This window comes from Labeo rohita, chromosome 16 (genome assembly GCF_022985175.1).
Source record: "Labeo rohita strain BAU-BD-2019 chromosome 16, IGBB_LRoh.1.0, whole genome shotgun sequence".
NCBI lineage: Eukaryota > Metazoa > Chordata > Actinopteri > Cypriniformes > Cyprinidae > Labeo > Labeo rohita.
In genome coordinates, this window is record NC_066884.1 from 37321976 (window position 1) to 37349149 (window position 27174).

Sequence of the window (27174 nt, forward strand, 5' to 3'; positions counted from 1 at the left end):
CTTTTTCTTACACATCTAAGTGGTATCTATCATTGCAGAATATCATTTTTGGTAATGCTTCTCCTTATTTATTTGTGACCTTTTATCAAATACCTTATCTTGTAAAACTACCTTATTTACTGTGGATTTTGGAAGTGTCTGGGGTAAACAATAGTTTTATACACTGTACATTATATTAATTATATTATAATTTCATCACATCTCTCTTTTTATGATGTGCATCCAGGCACACCTACAGAAACCTATAATTTTTCTTGGCAGCAAATGTTCAAATTCTTTGTATTTAGTACAAACACTAAGTATGTTTTCACTAATTATGTTATCAAGTGTAATCCCTTATGTTTTAATAATTTGCCTATTATCTACACGGACGCACTTATTTTGCTGACTAAATGTTTGAGACTGACCTTGACAAACACTTACAGTACAGATCACAACAACAGTTTGTGCTGTGGTTTGTACTTGTCATCAGCTGTTTTCTATCACGTATTAGAGGTTTTTATTACTTAGTGCTGATAGAGCTGATTATGTGTGAGGAAAACATGGGCTGACAGTTGAATATATGGAGATAGAGGATAAAAGACTTAATACAGTATTATACACCCATACGTCGATTAGGTCAGAATTGGTGTTTTTCCACTGTGTGACTCTAACACAGACTGTGATTTAATACACTATAGCACTAGAGAGTCATTGACTCATTGCAATCATAATATACATTATCATTTGTGTGTGAGGTTCTGCAGTTGTGTTCAGTCATACTGACTGATATTTAATGCATCAAGAGCAACCTCTAGTGGCTCAATATGAGCTCTGCCTTGTTTTCATGTCACTTTGACATTTCACTTTCAGTTGGATGAATAGATGTTTTTGTGAAAGAAAAGAGGCTGGAAGTTTTATTCAGTTGCTTTTATTGAGCTGAAGTTCAGAAGTAATGCCAATTTGGCTCATCTTTAGACCTCTGTACCTTCATTGTCCTTTCTTTGTCCTTTCTTTGTCCTTTCCTTCATATTACAATAAGGTATGAACATTTAATATCTTATTGATATTAGTTAAAATGAAGTGCAAATTTTAGAACATTATTTCCAGTGAATGTTTCTCAGGGTATAACAGTATTGAACTAAATATGACGTTAAGTTTCCGTTATGGAAAAAAAAAAAGCTTTGATTTTTCTTTTTCTGTGGAAGCCAAAATAAATTATTTGGCAGAACATCCAGGCTCCTTTTTCCTTACAAATCAAGTGCAAGCCATGAACAACATCTACAATCAGTGGTTCATACGAAGCGTTCGTTTAATGCGAAGGCTTTTGTGTGAGGTTCTGGACTTTTTTAAAATCAGACTAATCTTAATGTTGCCCTTCATCATTCCATTCCTCCATTCATCTCTCTGTGCTCTTCTCTCCTCTTCATTGTCTGTCTTCCTCTCTTCCAGCACCAGAGAGCTGAGGTAGGTCCATCTGTCAGCGTGTCCCAGCAGGCTCTGCTCTCTCACACGCATGTTCAGTTCTCCTGTCCTCCCTGAGGCTCTTCTGCTGTCACAGGAGGAATGTAGAACGATGCTCACAGCTTGAGCTTGAAAATGGCCGATTGGTTGCCATTAGTTGTAGTCTCATGCACTGCAGAGAAGAAATCTGCAGCAAAAGAAGCAAAGAAAATGCAAAATGCAGAAAAAATGCAAAGTGCAGCAAAAGAAGTCCAAGCTGACTCATCACATGCTCTGTGCATGAAACTCCATCTGCTCACTCACATACTGTATGTACAGTGACAACAACTTTGTCATTGTATTTAGATTTTAGGAAGCAAAGTTGCTAGCTTTTTATATTGTGAAAAGGCTTTGCTGTGTTATACTGTTAGTTAAAGGCTAGTTAATCCTAAAATGCTGTCATCATTCACTCATATTCTTCCAAACCCATACATGCATGCTGTTATTTTTTTTGTGACCACGGCTGGCAAACTCAATAAGGACAAACGAAAAAAAACAACAACAACGAAACACTATTTGAAAAATCCCAAATCTCATTTTCCATTCCATGTTTAAACCTCTGTCACATTTTACACAATGCAGTTTACCATAGATTTGATATCATAATTTTAACCGATTATCAGTGAATAAATGTAGATCTTTTCAACTTTTTTTTATACTTTTATTTTGTTCTTTTGTCCTTGCTGAAACCTGATAGATTTGATTGCTAATATAGTAGTAAAAATAAATAAATAAAAAATAAAAAAAACATTTATTTGTAACCAAGGTTATATAGTAAAAAACACTTGTTAATGAAAAAATAAATGTTAATGAAAAATGATTTTAAACTATTTTACTTTTTTTCAGCTGCACTTCTCAACATTTCTCAGTTTAATTTGGTTTGACTCACTGTACTAAGAAAACCCAACAACAAAATTACCCAACAATTACCCAACTAATTACTCAACAACAAAATTACCCAAAATTTAAGTTAAATTAAATTTAAAACAGAATTTAAAATCAATAAGCTACATCATCAATAAATAACCTACACCATTGACATATGGTTTGTTATGATAGGACAATATTTGGCAGAGATACAACTATTTGAAAATCTGGAAACTGAGTGTGCAAAAAAATGAAGTTGCAAAGTTAAGTTTTAATGTGTTTACAATATTAAATATCTTAATGGAACTTGATCTTTACTTAATATCCAAATGATTTTTGGCATAAAAGAAAAATCAATAATTTTGACCCATACAGTGTATTTTTGGCTATTGTTACAAATATACCCGTGCTACTTACGACTAGTTTTGTGGTCAAGGGTCACATATATATCAATGATACTAAAATAACATTGACTGGAATGTGTTTGCAAGGACATGAGGGTGAATAAATGATCACAGAACTGTCACTTTTCCGTAAACTGTACCGTTTAAAGGATTTTCAAGCGAGCTGCAGAGAGTGTTTTGCAGCCGTGCATGTTGGGTGTAGCTGCATGATACTGTAAATACCTGAGGAAGCTGTATGTTTTAATTATTGAAGCAAAGATGTGACTCAGTGAGGTTTTATAAACCAACCGTACAATGATTGACTCGGTTGATTTAGAAAAGAAAGAAAAAGCTCCAGAATTTAATTGAACCTCTGTCACTCAATAAATCATGTCACAGATCTTTTTTGACATGAGGCAGGTGAGCCGCCTTTCTCCCTGCAGCCATGCATTGCCCCGTCCTGTACTCGATGAGCAAAACGCAAATGAATCACTTTGAATTTTGTGTGTTTTTCCTTTTTAGTCATGCTTGTGTTTAGAATCCCTACTCGAGCTGCCCAGTTTTGGAGAAACCCAAAAATGATAATTTGGTCAAAATCATGTGGTTCCAAATTATTTTCTACTTTCATTTGAACACAAAATTAGATGTTAGGCAGAATGTCTAAGCTTCCGTTTTTATCCTGAACAAGAACAGTGGAAGTGGATTTATGCTATAATATAACTTGTAATTTATCATTTTTAAGTCAGTTGGAATATACAGTATGTGACTGCAAATAGAACTTGGATTGTGGCCTGACAGTTGTATTTTTGGAGACCTTCCTTGAATGGAAAAACCTGCAGAAGCTCAGCCTTTCTGCCTAACATCCAATTTTGTGTTTCATGTGGAAGAAAAATGCAAACGTGAGGATGGATACATTATGACAAAATGTTGTCAACAAAAGGACCAAAAGCAAGTGCGAGATTTCTTCCTCCAAACCACCTGTCAACAAAGTTCAACATTCAGAACAATCATGCAACAAACAGTAATCAAGATGTGCTACACAGTACTGGTTAGGATTAGGGTTTTAGGTTTAGTATTTGTTCCAGGCAGTCAGTTTTGTGATTGAGGAAAGAAATGTGACTGCAGAGTTGGGTTTGCACTCACGTACTCTAGGTTGTTTTATTTCTGCTGGATGATGTGATGTGTGACGCTCATAAATTGATCCTTGTTTTTTTTTTTCCCCAATCCTCAGACTCAGCGTCATGTGAATGACCTGTACGAAGATCTCCGAGATGGACATAACCTGATCTCTCTTCTGGAGGTCCTCTCCGGGGAGACACTGGTGAGTGTAACCGAACTTCTTCCTTCACTAATGCAGCTAAACAGCCAGTCAAGAGAAGATCCATCTCTAACCCCATTCAACCTCTCCACCTCCAACCTTCAAACAAACCTAAAGCCCGACCTGAACACCCCACCATATTATTGGGTGATGCCTTGGAATACGTCTTCAAATTCGAAAAACACGTTTTGTTGAATCACACCCAAAACACTGGGTTCAGATATTCCAGGCAGATTCTTGACATCATCCCATCAAACTGCTTAATTTCTTGGCTGTAGCTAAGACATTAACATCACTCTTCGGCTTTTCGTTGACTCTTTTTCTGCCTTTCATCTCACCTTCCTTTGACCCTGACCCACCATCTCTTTGCTGACCTTTGCCCTTTGACTTCTGTCTGCTCTCTTTGCACTTCTCTTGCTGGGTCAAGCCGAGGGAGCGGGACGTTGTGCGGAGCGTGCGGTTGGTGAGTGATGCAGATGCTTCATTGGCATGGGTCACTCACTGTGGCTGGCCTGCGCATGATGTCACGTCCGCCAGCCTTGCTGTAGTCTTGTTTTCATTTGTTATTAGAGTCACTTCAGTGCTGTTTTTCAAGGCTACAAAATGCTAGGCATCTCAGCTCATTAAAATAAAGGTTTCAGGGTGAATATTCAGTTTGTCACTAAATGTTTAAAGACTTAAATATTCTACATGTAAAGATTTAAAAGATTCACGATCTGTTTGTAAACATTGCATGTTTTTTTTTTTGTCTTATTTTAAGGACTTCTATTATAAAAGTTTACTATTAGGATTAGTATTACAGAAGCCATTTAATTTACGCTTATGCAAAAGGTATTGAAATATTGGAAAACTTGAAGATTTGTAAATAAAAAATTGAGATTTAAAAGATTTAAAATCTGTTTTGCAAAAAACATTGCTGTTTTAATAAAGCATGTTTTTGCTTCTTGATTTGAGCAGAGGCAGACAGTAGTGAAGTATTTTTACTTTACTCAAGTAAATTAAAAAAAACTTTAATTCACTATATTCCAAAGCATAATGTCATACTTTTTACTGCACTACATTTTATAAATAAAAGTTGTTTGTTTTACCTTTAATACTTAAGAACATTAAAAATGTAGTACTTTCTTGAATTCAAGTAAATCTTTGAATGACTTTTACTTGAGTAAAAGTAAGAACGTAATAGATTTCTAATGTAATTAAGTATTAAATGATATTTAATATGAAATGTAGTGCAGTAAAAAGTACAGTATTATGCTTTGGAATGTTGTGAAGTAAAGTATTCTAAAGAAAAACACTCTGGTAAAGTACAGACACTTCAGTAAAGTACATTTTCAGCAGAGTAAAAATATTTCACTACTGTCCGCCTCTGAATTTGATGGACTTTTATTTTGGAATTTGACTGTTAAGAATAACATTACAGTAGTAGCTTCATTTACTCTTAATCAGTTCCGCTTGCGCATGACTGATGCTGTTTCTCTATATGACATCTATCTGAACCTCGTCATAGTTTGGGTGTGTGACCGATACAGTGAATGAATGACATCTAAGTGACTGCTAAATAAATCCACGTTTATTTTGAAGCAATATATGCATACCTGATTAAGTGCAGAAGAATATGTTTGTGCTAGACATGCTTTTTTAAGTTAAAGTTGTTCAGGTCATAAAATGATGTCTGCAAACTCTTGGAGTGTGTTTGGCGAGTCAAATGTTTTGGGTTGTTTCCTATAATGCAGAAAATCAGTAGTTTTTTAGCATTCATCCACAATATTATACCACGTTACATGCCACAAGACCATCACTTCTGTCATATACGCTTAAAGACCCCATGAAATGACTTGACGTGCATTTCTATTTATATATTATTTTGTATTATCTGTGTTGGCATATATTTTCTACTGAAACAGGAAGTTGGGGAGAGGCACGTCAAAGTAGGTGCTATGTAGGAGACGTGCAAATTCAGATAAATGCAGATTTCGTTTTTCTGACTCCTAGCATACAAACACCTTCAGTGTTACCAGACTTGGACTAAAAACCACACAACTCAACGTTTTGATTTCATGGGGTCTTTGATGTCTTCGCTTAGTGTTATTAGTGTTCATAAATATTGTAGCTTCACTACAAGGTTCTCCTTGTTATTCATTCTTTCTTCATTTAGACCTTCCAAAGAAGCTTCTCGGGGCCCTCAAGGACACGCCTCAGTCTCACCCTTTCTGTCAACATTGTTATGAGTCTTATTCACCCTCTGTCTGTCTCCACAGCCTCGTGAGAGAGGACGCATGCGATTCCACAAACTGCAGAATGTGCAGATAGCACTGGATTTCCTCAGACACCGGCAGGTACGAGAACAACCCAACTTACAAACTAAAAGGATGCTTTTGTCCAAAAATTACAGTTGTTCTTATTCAACCCTGTTTGTTACCAAAGGAGACATTTAGCCGATTGTCCAAGCTGCTCCCTTCCTTTTTGAGACCGTGTTCTGGTCACAGTAAAACTGACCTTCAAAGAATTATAAAAGGCAGTTGCATCATTAGACGTGGTAACGATTCACTTTCAAAAGAGCAGCATGGATATTTTGTGTAGACAGTATTTAAATATTATTCATCTTGCTTCTCTCAAATTAAACTTGAACTCAAATGAGAAATGCCGTTCTTCTCTGTCGTTCTCAGGTCAAGCTGGTGAATATCAGGAACGATGACATTGCCGACGGAAACCCGAAGTTGACGTTGGGTCTCATATGGACCATCATCCTCCACTTCCAGGTCTCCTATTCTGTCAGTGTTAAGTTCCCATACCATTTACCTCCTCCTCCTGGGATCCAAATCGGTCTGATCAGTTACTTCGTTCTGGGTCAATCACTGGTTCTATTTATTCTTTGGGTGTCTTGGGTCATTTTGATTTTATACCTTTCAATCAAACATCAACAGGGGTCAATCATTTTGCTTCAAACCAGTATCTGCCTCAAACAATCTCCTTTAATCAGGAATGTCCATTATGATCCAACCACAACAGTTTTATTTGTGTAAATGAAGCAGGTTTTTTTTGTTTGTTTTTTTTCCGTTGAGTGTCTCAGGCGCCGTGAGGAATTGAGAGTCTCTGATCTAATCTAATTTCATAATCTAATATCCAGGATGTTTTGTAAATCTAAATCTGTTGTTCAAGGTGTTCAATTACAACCACACCCTGATTTATTCCACCTCAGATAATTGAAAAGAATATAAAAACAGTCACATTACAGCTGCCAGGAGATTGAGACGAATTCAGCCAATTGTGCTGCTTGAGTATGTTCTTCCAGTGTTTGAGAGAATCTAATTTCCTTGAAGTTGGCAGGACTTCTGGTTCATCCAACATCCAGGAGGTTTGTGTAGAGGTGTGGCGTATGGACTCTGGAAATAAAAGAGCTTTCTCTTTATGGAGGTAGCCTGACTAAGAAGAGAGTCTCATGACCAGGGTTTAAGATGGTGCCAACCTTATACTTGAAGATTATTGAGGTCCTCAATGGCATGTTGTATTGAACATGCTCAATCACAATATTGAAAAGCCATATTTAGACACACTCTTCTAGTCTGACTTTATTGTCTGGAAGTTTGACATTTGTACGGAAAGTCAGATGGTTTGTTTTGTAACTGATTCATTGACCAGATTACCAGAAATATAGCTTTTGTCTTTTTTTGTATACAAATGCATGCAGTATCTAGTTTTATACTTGTTTTATGAACTATATTTAGTCTAAAATGCACAAAATTTTCAAGTTGTTCTCTTTGAGATCCTTTTTGTGGCAGATACTGTTTTTTAAATGCTTCAAACTGAGCAGCTTTATAGCTCTGCAAGCTCCAGTTTAAATGTACAACTTACCAAACACTGAAGGTAAACCAGTTTCCAAGCTAATTGGATTTTCCTGTAATTAATTTTTGCTACACTTGTTCCTGCATTAAGTTTAATGAAGGTCTCAGAGGGGTCTTAGGAGGTCAATGGTATTCAGTGGGGCTGAAATTGTATTGCAGTGCATGACTGAAATTTGTGTGAGAAATCATTATGTTTTGATTTGCATACGATAAACATATGGCTACTGCGACCGCATGTCATTGAATCCATGAAACTCATTTTTCTGGGCTGGTAGATTTCAGATATTCAGGTGAACGGTCAGTCAGATGATATGTCAGCGAAGGAAAAACTACTCCTCTGGTCTCAACGTATGGTGGAGGGCTACCATGGTATCCGCTGCGATAACTTTACCACAAGCTGGAGGGACGGAAAACTCTTCAACGCTGTTATACACAAACACGAGTAAGTGCTTCTATACTAAATGACAAGATTGTATAGTTAGTTGCATCAAGTCTTAGTTGTAGTCACCATTGCATTGTCACATCATTCATACTTTTTTGGTGTTTTCTTGAAATATTTATGGTTAGTCTTATAGGTGCTCAAAAATACGGCCCTCTTTTAGCTTCACTCTTGATCAAACTTGTCCTTGATGCCATGGAGTAAAATGTTCTGATCTGAGTTCAGCACATATTTTCATGGAGATAAATGCCCTGAGAGCAGACGTGTCAGACGTGAGCACTGACAGTTCATACTTGCAATATTCTACAGTTTAATCAGCCTTTGAAGTTCAAACATTTTTTGGTATCACTTTACATAAACCTTTATATATAATGCATTAATTATGTCTTGTAATGCACCTTGTAATGCATTGTATGATCTCATGGATACAGTTATAATGCATTATAATAATGATTATATATTATTACACATTTAGAAAGTGTAATGCATTAAAACACATGACAAAGAAGTTTTCAGATATTATAATGCATTTTAACTTTGGTTACAGTTATGAAACGATATAATGCATTACAACATGCATTATGAATACTTTTAGAATTAAAATTTAAGTAAAGTGTTACTGACTTTTTAATTTGATGGATAGAAAAAGATATTATGCAGCGTTTCTGAGCTGTGGTGTATATAGTGATGATGGGCTGTCGACTCAAGACACAGTTATGAGATATCTGAGAAAGCCTGAATAGAAAGTAGATTTGATAGCTTGAAGTTTTAAAAAGTAGTAAAATTCAATAAGTAGCAGTTTAAAAGCTAAAATAGGTCATTTTAAAGCAGATTTAAGGTCAAAACAGTTTTAAAATATCGAAGTTATACAGACTTTTTGGAGCTTGTTGGGACAAACTGATTTTATTGCATGGGAAGGAGCAGCATGTCGTTTATTAAAAATATCTTCTTTTGTGTTCCACATGGGTTTGGAATGATATGAGCAGCAATTAATTGAATGATACAGTTTTATGTAAGTGAGAAACAACTGTCCACACATGCCACACGGATCCAGGCTAAATAAAAGCAGTTTGTCTGTAATGCGGGTGTGTTCTGTATGCAGACGCGAGGACAAAAGAAAGCAGGAGGAGATTGGATGAGAAAATAGTTTTATAAGAAGTGTACAATGAAAACTGAAAAGATAAATACCGTAAGGTGTGGTCGGAGTGGAGCCAGGCCTCCCCGCAGGGCAGCTTTCCCGAAATGTTAGCATGTACCTGCAGAGCTTGGGAACGCCCAGCTGACCCTGACATGAAGAGAGAGGATTTAATGCTTTTGTCAGTCAGAAACACCCATAGGATTTGTCAGATCTGCCTCCTTTCAAATGGGGAAGAGGCTTTTACAGACACCACCTGCACTGCAGAAAACAACACCGCGAGTACAGTTTGGTTTATTTTTTCGAGCTCTCTGGGAACAAATGGATTTCAGAAACTGAAGAGTATCTCATACCATTCAAAGGAGATATTGATATTTGAAAATTCAAGAACTATACAGTTGGAACTGCATTGCAAGGAAGCGCATACTGGGGCACAATGATGCTCAACATGAAGATGCAGCTGTCCTTGAAGAAGCGTCGGGCCGGCTCCAGCAGTACCGTGGCTTCTGGCAGCGAAGTGGAGGACCGTGTGGTGATGCTGTGCGAGGACATTCCCTCCGAGGGTTCCCTGGACTCCGGCCGGGGCTCCCACAGTCCAGGCGCTCACTCCAGCGGGGATTCTCAGACGAGATACAGCCCGGACTGGAGCTCAGTGAGCTATTTACCAGAGAGGGACCTGAGGCAGATCCATGGAGGCTCCAGGATGGATGATATGACCATGGTGGCAGACGCTATATACCACACAAGAGAATGTTATGCCGTGCCTTCCAGTGTACATGGCACAGTGATAACTGGGTGCTTGCTTCATTTCTAATACTTTTTCGAAAGATTTTGATGTTAAAGTCATTTTAACCGTTTTGAATCATTCTGTGTAAATATGTAGAGTTTGCTCGCTCTCTGTTGTTTTGAGCCGCTCCCATCTCTGGGTATTCATGGCATGTGAGTTATGGCTGCATCCCTCAGGAGACAGATGTTTTTGGGATTTATGGAGCAGGTGGCCACTTTACCTGCGTTTCTGAACTCATTATATGTCCCTCTACTATTAGGCAACTAGTGTACTTATTTTATTCTGCAATATTCAAATCCACAGACTCCAGTGATTTAAAGTGTCGTCATTCTGATGTTATTATATTTTTTTGGTAACATACTGTAACAAATGTATTGCTTATTGTTAATTAATGCATTAAGTAATCTTAACTAGTTGGATCATGTTCTAAAAGTTAACATTTTGAATGCACTGAATTGCATTTGCAGTGCATTTCTTATAGTGTTTCTGTGATCCAAAATTCTTATGCAGCATTTATTACACACTTACTGAGGCTAATGGTTTTGTTTCATTTGATTTCTCCAGGCCCAGGCTTGTCGACATGGGGAAGGTGTACCGCCAGACCAACCTGGAGAACCTGGAACAGGCTTTTTCAGTGGCAGAGCGAGAACTTGGGGTCACACGACTGCTCGACCCAGAGGGTAATACTAAACTGCTATAAGCTGTTTCGAAGAAACTTATTAGATATTAAAACCAGTAGTGAAGCTAAATCCTGATTAAATGTATTAGTTCAGTCCAACAGCACTGTAGATTGATCATTCATTGAGTTTAGGATCCTATGACGTCTGACACTTGAAAAGTTTGAAAAGTGTCAAAAGTATGTGAACCCTATACGTCACAACAAAGAAAAGATGAGCACTGTTTTTGTTTCATGCTAACAAAAATGAAATGGTTTGATTGAAATTTGATCTGATCTTCCATAAAGCTGCAGTAGACAATTGTCTGCTTGAACAAACGACACACAAACAATCATACGTTTTGATGTCTTTATTGAACACACTGAATGCTTATTAGACTACAATTTCTTGCATTGCAGATGTGGATGTGCCTCATCCTGATGAGAAGTCCATCATCACCTATGTGTCCTCCCTGTACGACGCTATGCCTCGTATCCCAGACGTCCAGGATGGCGTCAAAGCCAGTGTGAGTATTTCCCTCATCATTTTACAATGATCCAATTGCCGCATAATAACCCAGTTCCAGACTTAGGCAGTCAGCACATAGTCCAGTTAATATGTCTTCGAACCAAATCTAATAAAACTAATGAAGCATTTTTATGAATGAGGTTTTTTAAGGCTTCCTGTCCTTGCCCATTCCCACACTACTGCTAAATAGCATCAGTGTCCAATGACAATGACAAGATGTTCAGCATTTACTTACAAGATTTACGTCATTTACGTTCTCGTGTTTTTATTTCTTTTGTGCAACACAAAAGGAGAAGTTTAACAGAATGTTCATGCTGCTCATTTCAATACAGTTACAGTGAATGGGCACTAAAGGTGTGGTCGCATTTACTGTTGCTTGCCGAAATTTCATGGGCAAGAAGGCAATGAAGTTGATTAGACACCAACCTTCACCAACAGAAAGCTGATAAAAGTGAATTTTGTGTGAGCTGTTGTGCTTCATATGTCTCTGTGCTATTGACAGTAGACAATGGACCTTTTTTTGCCTGCAAAATTTTGCTGCCATGTCACTGTCGTGACTCACACTTTAATACTCTTCAGCTCCTAAAATTGTTCATGACTATATCCCAAGTTGTGTAAAACAAAAGGGAGTTTTTGCAGTGATGAAGAACCTTTTTTGTTCCCCTTAAAGCGAGACACTGCAGGTGAATAGGGTGAACTAATAGTTATCACCTTACTTACCCAGTTGATTGATTACACTGATAATAAAGTTTTGTAAAATGTTAGGTTTAAATATGCAAATTATGCATTATTTAATGAAATATGTACGCATTTGCATACATTTCTAGTACGAAAATCTAAACACTGGATAAAATCCGTTTTAAAATTGTTGTTTACATTTTTTTTTTTTTTTTGACATATTAGAGTCCAGTGTTTTTCCAGAGGGAATTTTGTGCATCACAGTTTTGTCACTCCATAATTCAGAAAATACTTAGAACAGACAGAAAACTATACTTTTAAATTTACAAAAAAAATGTTGTATTTATTCAAGCAAATTATATATGAACAAATCCCTCTGTAGAAACCTTCAGGATATAGACAGCAATAAAAATGTAATTGAAAAAAGTTTGGTGTGTGTAAATGCTACTGAAGTGGAGATTTGTGGCTCAGTGTAGGAGAAAAACTCATTTGGGAAAACGGCCTTTAACAATATGTATTGTAACTGAAATCTATTGACACAAATAGATAAAGTGCTAAAACAATAACACTTACAGTAACAGTGTCTTTTGGATGTTTTCTTAGTAGTCTGAAAAAAACTTTATGAAACATCAAAAAGCCCAAAATCTCAAACTTGACAGGTGCATGAAACAGTGTTTTTGCCTGCAGTGTCTTCCCTTAAGAATCATTCAGTGAACAGTTCTTAAAAGAACAATTTTTTATTTTTATTTTGACAATCGAAAGAATCTTTTTCCACTGTAAAGAATGGAAAGGTTCCATGGATGTTAAAGTTTTTTTTCTGCCAATTAATGAACCTTTATTTTTAAGAGTGCACCATAGTTTTGTGTGAAGAAAAGGCACAAAATTAACATTTGTTCTTTAAGTCATTTGCATATATTAACATATGGTGAATCAAGATGCTTTTTGAGGTCACAAAGTGACAGAAGACTCCTCTTTTACCTCCTTGTTTATACCTTTAAGAAGGACAGAAGGTTTAGGCATATAAACTTGAAGAGGTAATAGACCTTGTATGACCTGGATCTCTGCCATCCACCCTTATATAACACCACCCAGCTGCTGTCAGACACACTTTATTTCATTCCTCCTTCACACCATCAGCATCTGTTATGAGAAGAGAATTAGATGACCTGGGAGTTATGTCTCAAACCATCAATAAACCTGTATCAGCTATTTCTGTACTTTAATTCGTCCCTCCCTTCATATGCTGTTATCAGACAAGGCTACGATTGTTGACACCTAATTGAGTGAATGTGGTAAGTGACTTAGTGACTTAACGCAGGGGCAAAAGAGTTTTCCTGTTCCTCTCTGAATAGTTTTTGTGTGGTTTTGTTCCCGGCTGCAGGATCTGGAGCTGCGCTGGCAGGAGTATTACGAGCTGGTGACCGTTCTTCTCCAGTGGATCAGACATCACATACTCATCTTTGAGGAGAGGAAGTTTCCCAGCAGCTACGAGGAGGTCGAGGTGAGTTTGTTATTGTGTGGTCTGGGTTGCTACTAGTTACTCAGTTCGCATTCAGTTATTGAATGCATTGCTGTGAGTTGCACATTGGTTTTGTGTAGAATTATCCGGGTCGCTGTCCTTGGTCACAGTTGGTCACCAGGATATGATGTGATCTGGAGACGGCATAGAATGCTGGAGTTCTAACTAGTTTAACCAGCAAAATCTATGCTGGTTGACCAGCTTCATTAGCTACGTTTTGCTGGCCAGCAACATTCAAGTGTTTGCACTATTTAAACACTTACTAACTATTATAAGTAAAATACAATTTGTAACGGTGTAAGTTGATTTTATTTTAATTGAATGTATTATTTTATTGTATCTTTAGTTTTCATTGTCATTCATTTCATGTTACATTTAATTGTTCAAACTAATGTTTGTAATGCATTTTATTATTTTATTTTATTTTATTTTATTTTATTTTATTATTTCCTAGTCATTTCATTTCATGTACATTTCATGGTTCAAACTAATTATTTTATTTTATTTTATTTTATTAAGATAATAGAACACTATTTGAAAAAATGTGCATATATACACACTATCGCTCAACAGTTTGGGATCAGTAAGACTTCTGAAAACTGCTAAATGTTATTACAATATAAACTAATGTTTTTTATTTTAATATACTTTAAAATATCATTTATTTCTGTGATGCAAAGCTGAATTTTCATCAGATGTTACTCCAGTCTTAAGTGTCACATGATCCTTCAGAAATCATTCTAATATACTGATTTATTATCAGTGCTGGAAACAGTTGTGTTGCTTGATATTTTCTTTTGGAACCTGTGCTATTTTTTTTTTTTCAGTATTCTTGGATGAATAAAAAGTTAAAGAGAACAGCATTTATTTAAAATAGAAATCTTTTCTAACAATATACACTACTGTTCAAAAGTTTGGGGTCAGTAGATTTTATTCTTTCTTTTTTTAAATAAATTATAACTTTTATTCACCAAGGATGTGTTAAATGAACAGCATAGCTTTACATTGTTAGAAAAGATTTATATTCGGAATAAATGCTGTTCTTTTTAACTTGTTATTCATCAAAGAATCCTGAAAAAGAATCACAGGTTCCAAAAAAAAAAAAAAAAATACTTGGCAGCACAACTGTTTCCAACACTGATAATTCTAATAATAAATCAGCATATTAGAATGATTTCTGAAGGATCATGTGACACTTAAGACTGGAGTAACAGCTGATGAAAATTCAGCTTTGCATCGCAGGAAGAAATTATATTTTAAAGTATATTGAAATAAAACCCATTATTTTATATTGTAATAATATTTTGCAGTATTACTGTTTTTTTTCTGTATTTTTGATCAAACAAATGCAGTCTTAATGAGCAGAAGAGACTTCTTTAAAAAACATTACACATCTTACTGATCCCAAACTTCTGGGCGGTAATGTATATATTAAAACATTGCCTCTTTAAAATAGCTTAAATATAATTGAATAAAATCAAACAGGGATTAAATTGTGGCTTGGCAAACCAATTGAAAGTTGATCCCAACACTCCCAGTAACAGAGAGAGAATTCTGTTCTCCTCATCTGATGGCATGTTACTGGAAGAAATCCTTCTTTGCAGAGCATGAGTCATGTCACATGACACCAAATCATGAAGAGCGGCGTTCTGCCTTTGAGCTGCTTTGTTTGAGTTTGTATGCTGTGTCTCATCAGGGTGGGGCAGCTGTATAATGCGTATCATCTTGATCTGAGGGCAGCTACTTATATTACCGGCTTTGTGAAGCTTATCCTCAATCATGCCACTCCACACTGGAGGAATAACAAAGAGCAGGCGCTTTTGATAAATACTCACTAAACCATTCAGATCTGCCTGCTTAGGGTTATCGAAGGTCACGCTGTTACTTGCACACTTTATATTCCAGCATCAGTTGATTACCACACTGTTTCCCACTTAGTGTTATTTTACTATCATTGACATGCAGTACTATTATAGTTCTTGTTATTATTTTGATATGTTTTTGTCAGTTGCTTTACAATAACCGTCCATAGTTAAAGTTAGTTAATGCATTACACTAGCATTAACTAACAATGAATAATACTTTTGTTACAGTATTTATAAATCTTTGTTAACCTTAATTAATATAAATACACTTATTCATGTTTGCTCAGGTTCATCAAATAATATTGGTAACACTTTAGTTTGGGGACCAATTCTCGCTACTAACTAACTATTTACTATGACTTTTGCTTCAGTAAACTCTTAATTTGCTGTTTATTAATAGTTAATTAGGCAGTTGTTAAGTTTAAGTCTGGGGTTTAAGGATTAAGGGATCAAAAATATGTTCATGCATTCAGACATTAATATGTACTTAATATGCTAATAAACAGCCAGTTTGCTAGTAATGTGCATGCTAATACACAACTAGTTAATAGTAAATATTGGTCCCAAAACTGAAGAGTTACCATAATATTAACAGAGACAACAAGTTTTAAAAAAATAATATAATATAATATAATATAATATAATAATATATAGCGTGTGTGTGTGTATGTATATATATATATATATATATATATATATATAATTAACTAGGATTAACTAAGGAAGTTAGTTACTTAGTAATAATAACCCTGTTACTCCCATTCTTTAACTGTGTTAGATATCTGTGTAATTATCAATTTGCTTGTTTGCTTACATTGTAGCTTCTGTGGCGTCAGTTTCTGAAATTTAAAGAAACAGAGCTTCCCCCCAAAGAGTCGGACAAGAGCCACTCCACACACCTCTACCAGTCCTTTGAGGTTTGTACAGATGCTAGAATTGATAATGCTACAGATTTAAAGAAGTCATTTAAAATATGTAAAAGTAATTTTAGTTTACCAGTTTTGATTTCTTCCCGTGTTAACATGATTTACCATCATTTACCCACAGAGTGCGGTTCACGCTGGTCAGGTTAAGGTTCCACCTGGTTACCATCCCATTGACGTTGAGAAGGAATGGGGACGTCTACATGTGGCCATTCTGGAACGGGAGAGACTGCTCAGAATAGAGTTTGAGAGGTAAGAAACACGTCTAAAAACACAGACATATCACCCCGCAATAAGGGAACATAATAGTTGTGTAATGAAATGACAGCCTGACTAGAATGGAACCATCTGCCAGTCCAAAAACTGAAATTACATCAGCCATTATAACACAATGAAGGCCATTCTAGACTAATGAGAGCTGCGTGAGAATGATACAATTCTACCTATCTGTACCAGATATCAGTGTGATCTCAAAACGTATCACTTTAGCAGTTAAAATGCATGCGTTTTATTGCATTTGATACAAAATATCCAGTGTTAAAAAGTGGCTTCTCTTTTCACTGTTCCTCATTTTTGCTTAGTGACTTTTAATCAGCTGGTGTTTTGGTGATTTTTAGTTCATCATATTAAGTCAAAACACTTTTTGTATGTATTTTCATCACTAGATTTATTTTTTAATCATTTAAAGCTGTTGTAACCATGAACTATGCGTGCATATTAATGCTTGTTCAGTACTCAGCAATACTCTAACGAACAACAGTGTGAACTACAGTTTCACATGCGAAGCGTTTAGCCAATCATAATGGAGATCTTTTACATGTAGACATCTTAAATGTACTGTAGTAAAAACAGAACTAAATTACAGCTGTTCTGATGCAAGAAACCTTGAACTGTTCATCAAATGAAATGGAGAATGGAAAAAAAGAGTTTCTTTCCGTTTTAGTTAGTTTGGTTTGGCTTAATGACATTATTATACTCTTAATGAATCTTCATACTTGTAGTCTTTTAAATCTTTCAACCTTTCTAGTTATACAGAGACTGATTAATTTGCATTTGTCATATGAGTGATTTCCAGATAATTCCAGTGTACTGTAGCAAGTTTACTGATTTCACTGTCATTGAGACCGAAAAAGAATGTTGCGATTATATTCTGGACTTAATAAAAATGAAATAGTTATCGATATCCATCATCTTGAAGGAAAGGGAGTATCATCCCAAACAGGACACGTCCCCTGTCACAAGACAATGCTGCTCTTGCTGGACGAGAGTAATACGCAGCACACAGTTTCTTTATGGACTGTGGAATGGCTGACCAAGCGCCACAACAACTTTATCCCGGCCGTGGTTTGGTCTGTCCGAGTCCCATGACAGGATTATAACAAGAAAAACATGTTTTTATGCATTTTGGGGAGAGTTACGCATGCTGTTGGACTGTAAAAAATGGCCTTTGTGACAGACCCGTATCGTTTAGAGTATTTGCTTCATCGTGGAAAACTGTGAGTTTCTTGCTTGTCTTTGTCAGTTAATTTTAACTCAAATCCGGGCGATATTTAATGTCGTATGAAGTGATTCCCCATCATATTTTTTTCTCATTTGTATTATTTTAGTTTCAAAACGAATACAGGAAATATCTGTCTCACTTCCAGTTGTTTGTGTATAGTCTCGCATACACCAGACCTTTGACTAATCGGCATAACGTCTGGTCCTCGTAGCATCTTATTCTGACCACAAACTGCCAATTTAGTAAATAAAAATGTCATTTAATTGTCTGTGAACTCTGATCATTCCAGGTTAGAACGTCTCCAGCAGATCGTCAGTAAAGTCCAGATGGAATCAGGCATGTGTGAGGAACAGCTCAACCAGACTGAGTCTCTACTGCAGACGGTGAGATTATCATACTCAAAACACACTTACACAGTTCTTATTCCATTAAATGTGACTGTAAACTATAAAGTTCCTGTATAAACTTTGCATTGTAGTGACTTTCACTGTTATTGCAGGATATCCGTCTCCTGAGTGCCGGGAAACCAGCCCAGCACACCGTCGAGGTGGAGAGGGATCTGGACAAAGCCGACGGCATGATCCGGCTCCTCTTCAACGACGTTCAGCTGCTCAAAGACGGGCGCCACCTGCAGGCGGAGCAGATGTACCGCAGGTGAGTCTACTACTGTAGATATTTCTTTCCCTTTTGGACCTAACACTAATTCTGTTTGAAGACTCAACTATGTCATTCTGTAACAAATAATGTAAGCAAACAGACAGAGTTCTGATTTTCTTTTCTCAGGGTCTACCGTTTACACGAGCGCTTGGTGAACTTGCGCAGTGACTACAATCTAAGGCTCAAGTCCAGCATCAGCACTGCCTCTCACGTCTCCATCACACACATTTCCCAGAAGCCTGTGCAGCGCGTGCGGCCCGAGCTCGATGAGGTTACCCTTCGTTACGCGCAGGACCTGTTAGCCTGGGTGGAGGAGAACCAGCGCCGGATCGATACGGCCGAGTGGGGAATCGATCTTCCCTCTGTCGAATCTCAGCTGGGCAGCCACAGAGGACTTCACCAAACCATTGAGGACTTCAAGGCCAAGATTGAGCGTGCACGAGCAGATGAGGTATTTTAAACGTCCATTTTTTTTAAAATTATTGTTTACGTATTAAATATGCCCCTTATGCCAGAGTTTATTTTCTCTGAAACCTGTTTTAATGGACTGTGATGTTATGAATGCCTCTAAGACTTTTCAGTTGAAGTTTTTTTTTTTTTTTTAACTTGTTTCTCCTAATGATAATAGCCATGGTATCTGGCATGGTGCTACATAATAAACAATCAATCAATCATATGTATTAAATTTGCCAGAATTTCACTCATTTTCCCTCAACTAGAATTTTTATTTTACCTACTATATATAAAAATGAGTTAAAAAAAAAGTACAAATTATGAATTCATATTTATGAGTTAATAACATAATATATTATTATGAATTAATAATTCAAATTAATTAACCCATTAATAATTAATAACAAATTACTACTACTAAACTGATATAAGCATATCCAATTTTACCTGCATACAGTTTACTGATTTAAAGCAATATACTGTTTTGCAAAGCTTGACTGCTTGATTGTTTATGGTGCTGCAAAATGTAAATGTTTTCACACATTTTCCAGAATTTCACTAATTTTCCCTCAACTAGAATTTTTAACTTACCTAGTATAAATAAAAATGAGTAAAAATAATAGTAAAAAAAGTAAAAATTATGAAATTTATTAGCAGATGCACATTATATTCAAGTAAAGTAATATATACAGTATAGCAAATTTTAACTGCTTAATTGTTAATGTTGTGGCAAAATGTAACTATATTGTCTACTAAATGTGACTATAAAAGCCTATTCAGATTAAGAATGATAACTCTAAGTACAAAAATAATGTTAACTATATTAGCAGCATTATCAACAGACAATAACATTCTGTATATTAAACACATGCTGCAGTTTTGGTGTCTGTTGCTTTAAATATTTTAGCCCTTTAAAGCAGGATGGATTCTGAAAGTTGTTGTTCTTGGTCATGAAAAGCACTATAAAAATAAATTTCATTTTACCTTATGTTACTTTAAAGGGCTTTTGATTGTCTCTTGTGACATCTCTTCCTCTTTGTGTGTTTCAGAACCAGCTCTCACCCACTAGTAAAGGCACATACAGAGATTATCTGGGCAAACTGGATCTGCAGTACAACAAACTGCTGGTGAGTGTTTTAACCAGTCACTATTAAAAATCACCAGGCCTTGCAGAATGTCAGCATATGTCTTTCTTCTCTGTAGAACTCCTCCAAGTCCCGTATGAGAAATCTTGACCAGCTGTATAACTTCGTCAGCGCCGCCACCAAAGAACTGATGTGGCTTAATGACAAAGAGGAAGAGGAGGTCAACTACGACTGGAGCGAACGCAACACCAACATGGCTGCAAAGAAAGAGAACTACTCAGTAAGTGGATTTTGCCTCTGATTGGTTAATAAATAGGTTGCTGCAAGATTTGTTGCATTTTACAGTTGGACCAGGTGTAAATGGAGAATATTGTACAGTTTGAATCGTTTCTCATGGTGTAATTAATTCGTCAGGGACTCATGCGAGAACTGGAACTTAGAGAGAAGAAGATCAATGACATCCAGGCCACTGGAGACCGACTCATTAAAGATGGACATCCAGGCAAGAAGACTGTTGAGGTACGGAGTGAACATTTATTTGATAAAAAATACAGTAAAAACAGTAAATTTGTGAAATATTATTACAGTTTAACATAGCTGTTTTCTATGTGAATATCTGTTGAAATGTAATTTATTTCTGTGATCAAAGCTGAATTTTCAGCATCATTACTCCAGTCTTTAGTGTCACGTGATCCTTCAGAAATCATTCTGATATGCTAATTTGCTGCTCAAGAAACATTTCTGATTATTATCAAGGCTAAAAAACAGTTTTGAAGGCTAGTGTATGTTGTGAATGATATATATGTGTTGTTTTGGTGATCCTCAGGCCTTCACCGCAGCTCTGCAGACGCAGTGGAGCTGGATCCTCCAGGTGTGCTGTTGCATTGAAACTCATCTCAAAGAGAACACTGCATACTTCCAGGTACAGCATCATCAAATGCCCATGTAACCATGTGCAAACCAATCATATATGAGCAGTATTCATCACCTTCTCCATCTGTTTTGCCCGTAGTTCTTTGCTGATGTGAGAGATGCTGAGGAGAGGATAAAGAAGATGCAGGAGACCATGAAGAAGAAGTACATGTGTGACCGCACCACCACTGCCACTCGCCTGGAGGACTTACTCCAGGATGCTGTTGTGAGTTTGTTGTTCATTGTCAGCAGATGGCTTATAAAAACCAAACTTTAATGTTTGCTTCGCAAGAATAAAGTGCGATTGATAAGTAGCTTCAAGCTAACTGAGTGAGTTTGACCACAGGAGGAAAGAGAGCAGCTGAACGAGTTCAAGTCTGACATCGCCAGCCTGAACAAGAGAGCCAAATCCATCATCCAACTGAAGCCGCGCGACCCAACCACCCCCTTCAAAGGCAAACTGCCCATCCAGGCCGTGTGTGACTTCAAACAGATGGAGGTAAAGTTCATCCCTCCCCACTCGCTGTCACATGTTCACCTTTTGCTTGTGCTGCACGCTCAAACCAATATTTCTTTTAACAGATCACCATGCATAAGGGCGACGAGTGCGCGCTCATCAATAACTCACAGCCCTTCAAGTGGAAGGTTCTGAACCGCTCAGGAAATGAGGCCATTGTGCCATCAATCTGCTTCCTGGTGCCGCCCGTCAACAAGGAGGCTGTGGATGGCGTGTCCAGGTAACTTATAGAAACTACACTGGAAAAGCATTGTTTTCTGGAGTACTTCTAACAAGCACAGGTGTTTTGCTGTCTACCAGTGTATTTTAGTGATATACTGTTATAGGTTTTGATCATATTTTGAATTGGATTTTAATTTTATATTTCCCGTTTGTGTTTTTGTAATTTTTATTAGTGTTTTGCTTTATTATGCATATATAGTATTTTTTAGTAGAGTAGTTTTACTTTTACCTATTTTAGTATTTCAACTTTTGAGTTAGATTTTACGTTGTAGATTAATTTAAAGTTTTAAGTTGTAGTAATTTTGGTTTTTATTAATATTTTGAGTGTTTTCAGATTTCATTCATGTACTGCTATATATTTTAATAATAAAATTGACTAAATCAAAAAAATATATATTACTATTTTAGTAATAACGTGAAGTATTTAAGAAAAATATTATTGTTATAGTATTATTGTTGTTATCATATTAGTAAATAAAATCATCTATCAATCATGTTGCTTTGGCAAGTAGCTGAAATAAAATACAATTATACAGTTTTAGTTTTTTAGTTACTTTTTATTTTTATATTTCACTGATGTACTATTATATATTTTAATAATATTTTTTTTACAGTTGGGTAACAAATAATTTTTTTTTTTTTTTTAATTATGATTTTAGTTCAGTAACCCTGATAGCTGCATAGAAGGCATCTGTGCTAAGATGGAACTGAATGTAAATGCTTTCCATTCGCTGTAATTTCATTAAGGACTAAACTAACAAGAACAGCTGTTTGAAATAGAGTTGAATGTTACGATTTTAATATCTAAATATATCTAGGTTGGCAGCTCATGCAATTGGCAGCTACTGTATTTTTGTAAAGGATCACACGTTTCTCTTCTTTCAGTAGACAGTATGTGCTGAAACACTGAGTGTAAGGTTTTGACCGTTATGTTATGTTGTGTTTCTGTCAGTCTGGAGGCCAGTCACCAGCAGACTCTGACTTTGTGGCAGAAACTTCATGTCGACCTTAGAAGTCTGCTGTCCTGGCAATACCTGATGAAAGACATCAATCTCATCCGCTCCTGGAACATCACTATGGTCCGTTCTACGCTTCATTCATGACATAAATACATACCTCTGTGTATTAGTCATTAGTTGATGATTTAGCCTTTAATTAACAAATAATTGATGAAATGTACAGTATAGGCTACTAAAAGAGATGAGTGGTTATGCACTGTGAAACTTTGGAGTAAATGTTCTGTCTGGTTATTTCACTGAAGAAAAGCACACGTTCTACAGTAAACAACATGGGATTTTATCTCTAATTCAGTAATTGGATTGCTATGTTACAGACCGAGTTATATTTAGGAAACAGACAGTAAACAAGGAAAGTTGCTTTATTGAATACAGGACCTTCAAGGGCTCTCCTAAGTGAATTAAAGAGTAGATGCGATTCTGCTGTTTTATCATCTGAGTATAGTTTTGCTACAGATTTCAGACAAGTGACAAGATCAAGATTATTAAGTATTATTGTCATTTTGCTTTTGCAGTAATCACAGTAATTCAGGGAATGATGCAAATATATATACATGTATGATATTGAAGGTAAAAGTAGCTAAGATTTTATATGTTTGTCCTCTTATGTTTCAGTTCAAGACAATGAAGCCGGACGAGTACCAGTTGATGCTGAGGAACCTTCAGCTGCACTATCAGGACTTCCTCAAGGACAGCCAGGACTCAAAGCTTTTCGACATCAGTGAAAACATGCAGATCGAGAGGGACTATAAGGAGACCACACAGCATTACGACAACCTGATCCGCACTCTGGAGAAAGGTACGGACACAAACACCTGACAAAGCCCACTGTGCTTTACCAATGCCATGACACACTGACAAATGAGGGTGACTGTTGGGTAACTGTTGAATTCACGTTTCAGGAGCAGCTGTCAGAGCACAGGGTGAGTCTTGTGCTCCTGCTGGCAGTGATGAGCACAGTTATCATGAATGAGATGATTTATAATTGGAAATCATGTAGTGTCAGTGTTTGTTTCCAGTGCATTGTCTATCAGCGCATCTCTACAGAGTGTGCATGTGTTGAAATGCTCAAAATAGTCGCAGAGTATAGAGGAAAAACACAGCCTGCTCAAACAATGAACTTGTAAATCTGTTTTGTTCAGATATGTAATTGTCATTTAGATGACATCCAGTGAAGCATGTCGGGACCATAGCATTAGAACTAATTTATGTATTTTCCTATTGTAGTTTTATTAGTTTTTATTTTTATATTTTCTGTTTTATTTACATTTAAGTTAAAGTTTTAGTAATTGTATTGTGCTATTGTCATTTTTATCATTATTATATATATTAATATATAATATATAAATATAATTATATAAATATATATATAGTTTTTGTTTTCATTTAAGTTTTAATTTTAGTTATTTTAGTACACAAAGTACTAGAAATAATACAAAAATGATATATATATATACACACACACACACACATATAATGTATAAGTATTTTGCATTTGCATCATGGTAGTGCTTGTACTTTGTACAATTTTTTTTTTTTTTTTATTATTTAAATCTAATATACATTCTCAGAAAAAAAAGTACAGTTCTGTCACTGGGGCGGTACCCTAAGGTACAAAAGTGAAAAGATACAAATATGTACTTTCAAAGTACTAAAATATACCTTTAAAGGAGAAGTCCACTTCCAGAACAACAATTCACAAATAATTTACTCACCCCCTTGTCTTCCAAGATGTTCATGTCTTTCTGTCTTCAGTCGTGAAGAAATTATGGTTTTTATGGAAAACATTTCAGGATTTTTCTCCATATAATGGACTTCAATTGTTCCCCCCGATTTTGAACTTCCAAAATGTCGTTTAAATGCAGCTTCAAAAGGTTCTTAAATGATCCCAGCCGAGGAAGAACGGTCTTATCTAGCGAAACAATCTGTCATTTTTTTTGGAAAGTAAAAATTTGTATACTTTTTAAGCACAGGTGTAGCACAGGCTCTGGCATGCACGTTCACGACGCTACATACTATTGAATCATGTTGAAAGGTCACGCCGAATGTAGGCCGAACCACAGACAAAGCGAACGCGCAAAGACTAAGAAAGTGCAAGTAAGTCAAAAGCTGTTTACAAACAAAAAGGTACAACGATGTCAGACGATTCTGAAGTTGTAGAAGAAAATAAGATGGAGTTTTTCGCCATAATCTAACTTCTTGAGCCGGAGTACACAGACGATGAACTTAGACGTGATTCGTAGCGTCGTGAACACGCATTTCAGAGCTAGTGCTACACCAGCTTTTGTGCTTAAAAAATATACACATTTTTATTTTTCGAAAAACATGATAAGACCCTTCTTCCTCGGCTGGGATCGCTTAGAGCCAGAAAGACATGAAGATCTTCAATGACAAGGGGGTGAGTAAATTATTTGTAAATTGTTGTTTTGGAAGTGGACTTCTCCTTTAAGGTACTATATGTACCATTTAGGGGAAGGTAAGGTACAAGGATGTACCTTTTTACTTTTGTACCTTAGGGTACCACCCTGGTGACAGAATTGTACCTATTTTTCTTTTTTCTGGCAGTGTATATGTATGTGTATACAATGCAATTAAAAATATGTTACTGTTATAAGCTGTAACAGTCCTTAAAATAGGTCATTTTCTTTATGCACAGTATTTTTTTTTTTTCTTTTGGGATAAAATGTGAGCCACTAACAAATGGAATGTGTGTGTCGTGACTAAAAGTGTCATGAATGTTGGCTGCAGCGCACCGTTATAAGAACACATAAATTGTTGTTTGCCTTTAAGGTGTTGGAAAACCATAATAACAAATCCTTTTTCCTTACAGGTGAGCAGGATGAATCCACATGCAAGTCATACATCACCCAAATCAAAAACCTGCGCCTGCAGATCGAAGATTGCGAGTCTCGTACGGTGGCCCGTATCCGACAACCTGTGGATAAAGATCCGCTCAGAGACTGCATTCAGAAGACTGCCGATCAGAGAGTACGACACAAAACTCTTGTTCTTTTTATTTTATCTTTACTTTAACTCATTTGCAACTGAAGTATGTGTATACATATTTGTCATATTTGTGACTCATAAATGAGTGAATTTCAACAAACATGTCAAGAACACATCCACGCCATCATAATTGTTTTTTTAATTTTTTAATTTTTTTTTTTTTTTTGCTTATTATTGAAATGGATTCAAAAAAAGGTTATTTTGTGTTTCTCATTGTGATTCATTGTGATTTTTATTAAATGCTTATTACTGTAATACAAAATAAATTAAAGACAGGACAACAAATACTAAAACAATATCAGATATGTATATCAGAATAATGAGATTTGTTTTATAAAAATTTTTGCCTAACTATACTGAAAATTATCACAATGTAAAAAACTCCAAAATATATTCAGTGTTAGATGCTATTATGTTTTGAATCATTTTTAATTTTATTTATAGTTATAGTTAAAGTTATAGTAATTGTGTTTTTGACTTTTTTTGTAGTTTTAGTGTTTTTAATGTCTATATAGTTATTATTAATTTATGTTTTAATTTTAATTATTTAAGTACATCAAGTTAAAATAAATAAAAATGACAGATATTGCCTTGCAACTAGCTGAAATAATATTTTTTAGATTTCATTTAATTTCAGTTAGCGTTTATTTTCTTTCTAATAACAAAAATGTTTTTCATTTTAGTTTCAGATTTAATTAACTGTACCCTGAATATACATAGATTTTTTTCTTTTGATTATGATGTGAAATATGACGTGGCCCGTGTTCTTTGTCATATTTAACCGAAAGATTCATTGTGTTTTTGTTTCTGGCTCAAACAGAAAGTGCAAATGGAGCTGGACGGAATTAAGAAGAACCTGGACAGAGTGTCTCAGAAAGCTGAGGAGATCCTGTCCTCGCCGGAGCAGTCCAGCACTCCAGTCCTGCGCTCAGAGCTGGACATCACTCTGCAGAAGATGGACCAAACCTACAACCTGTCTTCAGTCTACTTGGAGAAGTAAGGAGCGCTCTCTCCTATGCATTTGAATTAGTGCAGTATATTCACTCCTGCATGTCTTTGTGTTTTGTCTCTCATTCATTTATCTGTATTGTTATGTACTACTAATCGTTAATTCTTTTTTCTCTGTAGACTTAAGACAATAGAAATTGTGATCCGGAACACACAAGGAGCTGAAGATGTGGTGAAGAAATATGAGAATCGCCTGCGTGAGGTTCACACAGTTCCTACAAACGTCCATGAGGTGGACAACTACTGTTCAGAGCTCAAGGTAACATTCAATGTTCAGTCACTGGTTGAACTTTTTTTTTTCTTGTATGACGCTAGTTGGACCTCGTACCATTTATTTAATATGTTATACAACAATATAAGTCAGTGCAATCTTTC

At 36.0% G+C, this 27174-nt stretch overlaps 1 protein-coding gene across 2 annotated transcripts in view; it reads left to right on the forward strand.

The window, feature by feature from the left end:
- Positions 1-27174, forward strand: part of plecb (plectin b) — a 73446-nt gene that overhangs the window by 30055 nt on the left and 16217 nt on the right. For both annotated transcript variants that reach the window (XM_051131927.1, XM_051131925.1), the window contains exons 3-28: positions 1432-1446; positions 3964-4053; positions 6309-6386; positions 6717-6821; positions 8168-8334; positions 10818-10933; positions 11329-11435; positions 13497-13616; positions 16321-16416; positions 16547-16674; positions 18213-18306; positions 18423-18577; positions 18707-19031; positions 20083-20160; positions 20237-20398; positions 20533-20637; positions 20945-21040; positions 21131-21256; positions 21377-21529; positions 21613-21767; positions 22722-22848; positions 23401-23584; positions 23688-23708; positions 25616-25773; positions 26612-26787; positions 26920-27058. In XM_051131927.1, coding sequence (XP_050987884.1) covers positions 1432-1446; positions 3964-4053; positions 6309-6386; positions 6717-6821; positions 8168-8334; positions 10818-10933; positions 11329-11435; positions 13497-13616; positions 16321-16416; positions 16547-16674; positions 18213-18306; positions 18423-18577; positions 18707-19031; positions 20083-20160; positions 20237-20398; positions 20533-20637; positions 20945-21040; positions 21131-21256; positions 21377-21529; positions 21613-21767; positions 22722-22848; positions 23401-23584; positions 23688-23708; positions 25616-25773; positions 26612-26787; positions 26920-27058 — 3276 coding nt within the window. The remainder of the gene's footprint in view (positions 1-1431; positions 1447-3963; positions 4054-6308; positions 6387-6716; positions 6822-8167; positions 8335-10817; positions 10934-11328; positions 11436-13496; positions 13617-16320; positions 16417-16546; positions 16675-18212; positions 18307-18422; positions 18578-18706; positions 19032-20082; positions 20161-20236; positions 20399-20532; positions 20638-20944; positions 21041-21130; positions 21257-21376; positions 21530-21612; positions 21768-22721; positions 22849-23400; positions 23585-23687; positions 23709-25615; positions 25774-26611; positions 26788-26919; positions 27059-27174) is intronic.